The sequence below is a fragment of the Cajanus cajan genome, chromosome 6 (genome assembly GCF_000230855.2).
Source record: "Cajanus cajan strain Asha chromosome 6, NIPB_CcT2T_4, whole genome shotgun sequence".
NCBI classification, from domain to species: Eukaryota; Viridiplantae; Streptophyta; class Magnoliopsida; order Fabales; family Fabaceae; genus Cajanus; species Cajanus cajan.
Window position 1 is genome coordinate 58,563,475 of NC_138522.1, and position 1,502 is coordinate 58,564,976.

General features: G+C 42.1%; 1 protein-coding gene across 1 annotated transcript; it reads left to right on the forward strand.

Moving 5' to 3' along the window:
- LOC145949365 (epoxide hydrolase 2-like) lies at positions 1-1,502 on the forward strand. The gene is made up of 3 exons (XM_083059107.1): positions 1-563; positions 655-893; positions 991-1,502. The coding sequence occupies exons 1-3, from the start codon at positions 99-101 to the stop codon at positions 1,235-1,237; spliced, it is 951 nt and encodes a 316-aa protein (XP_082915233.1). The 5' UTR covers positions 1-98; the 3' UTR covers positions 1,238-1,502.

Below are 1,502 nucleotides of genomic sequence, written 5' to 3' on the forward strand. Positions count from 1 at the left end.
TAATTGAATGATAATCATTGGTGTTCTGGTTTGAACTTTGAGGAGAACCACCGTATTAAACCAACACCGCACTTCCCAAGAGAAGAAGAAAGACACAGATGGAAGGCATAGTGCACAGAAGAGTGCAAGTGAATGGCATCAAAATGCACGTAGCAGAGAAAGGAGAAGGCCCTGTGGTGTTGTTCTTGCATGGCTTCCCTGAGCTCTGGTACTCATGGCGCCACCAGATCCTCGCTCTCAGTTCCCTAGGATACCGTGCCGTGGCTCCAGATCTGCGTGGCTACGGTGACACGGAGGCACCACCTTCGATCAGTAGCTACACCTGCTTTCACATAGTGGGTGACTTGGTTGCGCTTATTGACTCTTTGGGTGTGGAGCAAGTGTTCCTTGTGGCTCATGACTGGGGTGCCATCATTGGCTGGTATCTCTGCATGTTTCGTCCTGAGAAAGTGAAGGCCTATGTCTGCCTCAGTGTTCCTCTCCTCCACAGAGACCCCAACGTCAGAACGGTAGATGGATTGCGTGCTTTGTATGGAGATGACTACTACATATGCAGATTTCAGGTTATTTATTTCTCTGAAATGAAGTGAGAATTAGTTATATGTGCAATGCATGGTAGATTAGATGTTAATTATGAGAATAATTGTGTGACAGAAACCTGGCGAAATGGAGGCTCAGATGGCTCAAGTTGGGAACGAGTATGTCCTCAAAAACATCTTTACAACTCGCAAGCCTGGTCCTCCAATTCTTCCCAAGGGAAGGTTTGAATTCAATCCGGAAATGCCTAACACCTTGCCCTCTTGGCTCACACCAGATGATCTTGCTTATTATGTCTCAAAATTCGACAAAACTGGCTTCACTCCAGCCTTGAACTACTACAGAAATATGAACTTGTACCTACACTCTCCAAATTAATGTTTGTTTTTAGGGGGAAATATTTGTGCAACATGGCTGCTGGGACCTAAATTAATTAATTCCATTTATTTGCAGAAATTGGGAGCTGACGGCACCGTGGACTGGAGTGAAAATTGAGACGCCGGTAAAGTTTATTACAGGTGAGTTGGACGTGGTATACACCTCGCCCAACTTTGAGGAGTATATCGACAGTGGAAGTTTCAAGCAAGATGTGCCAAATTTAGAACCAGTCATTGTGCAGAAAGGTGTTGCTCACTTCAATAATCAAGAAGCAGCAGAGGAGATCAATACTCACATTTACGATTTTATCAACAAGTTTTGATCTCATTCCGAAAGCTCTAAATTATTCATCTACTGGAGTGGAGAAAACCCCTTATCCACTCATCCTCCATGCTTGTGTGTTATAATATGTTGTAGCCGCTATAATTTATAATTTCTTTTTCAATCTTATCATGTTTATGTATTTGGAATTGAGCTTTAATGCTTGTGTATGATCTCGATACTATCTCGTATAATTATGTGATTTATGTCAAACCAAAATAATGTAAACTTTATAATTAATATATCATGATATTAGGGGTTCTTCA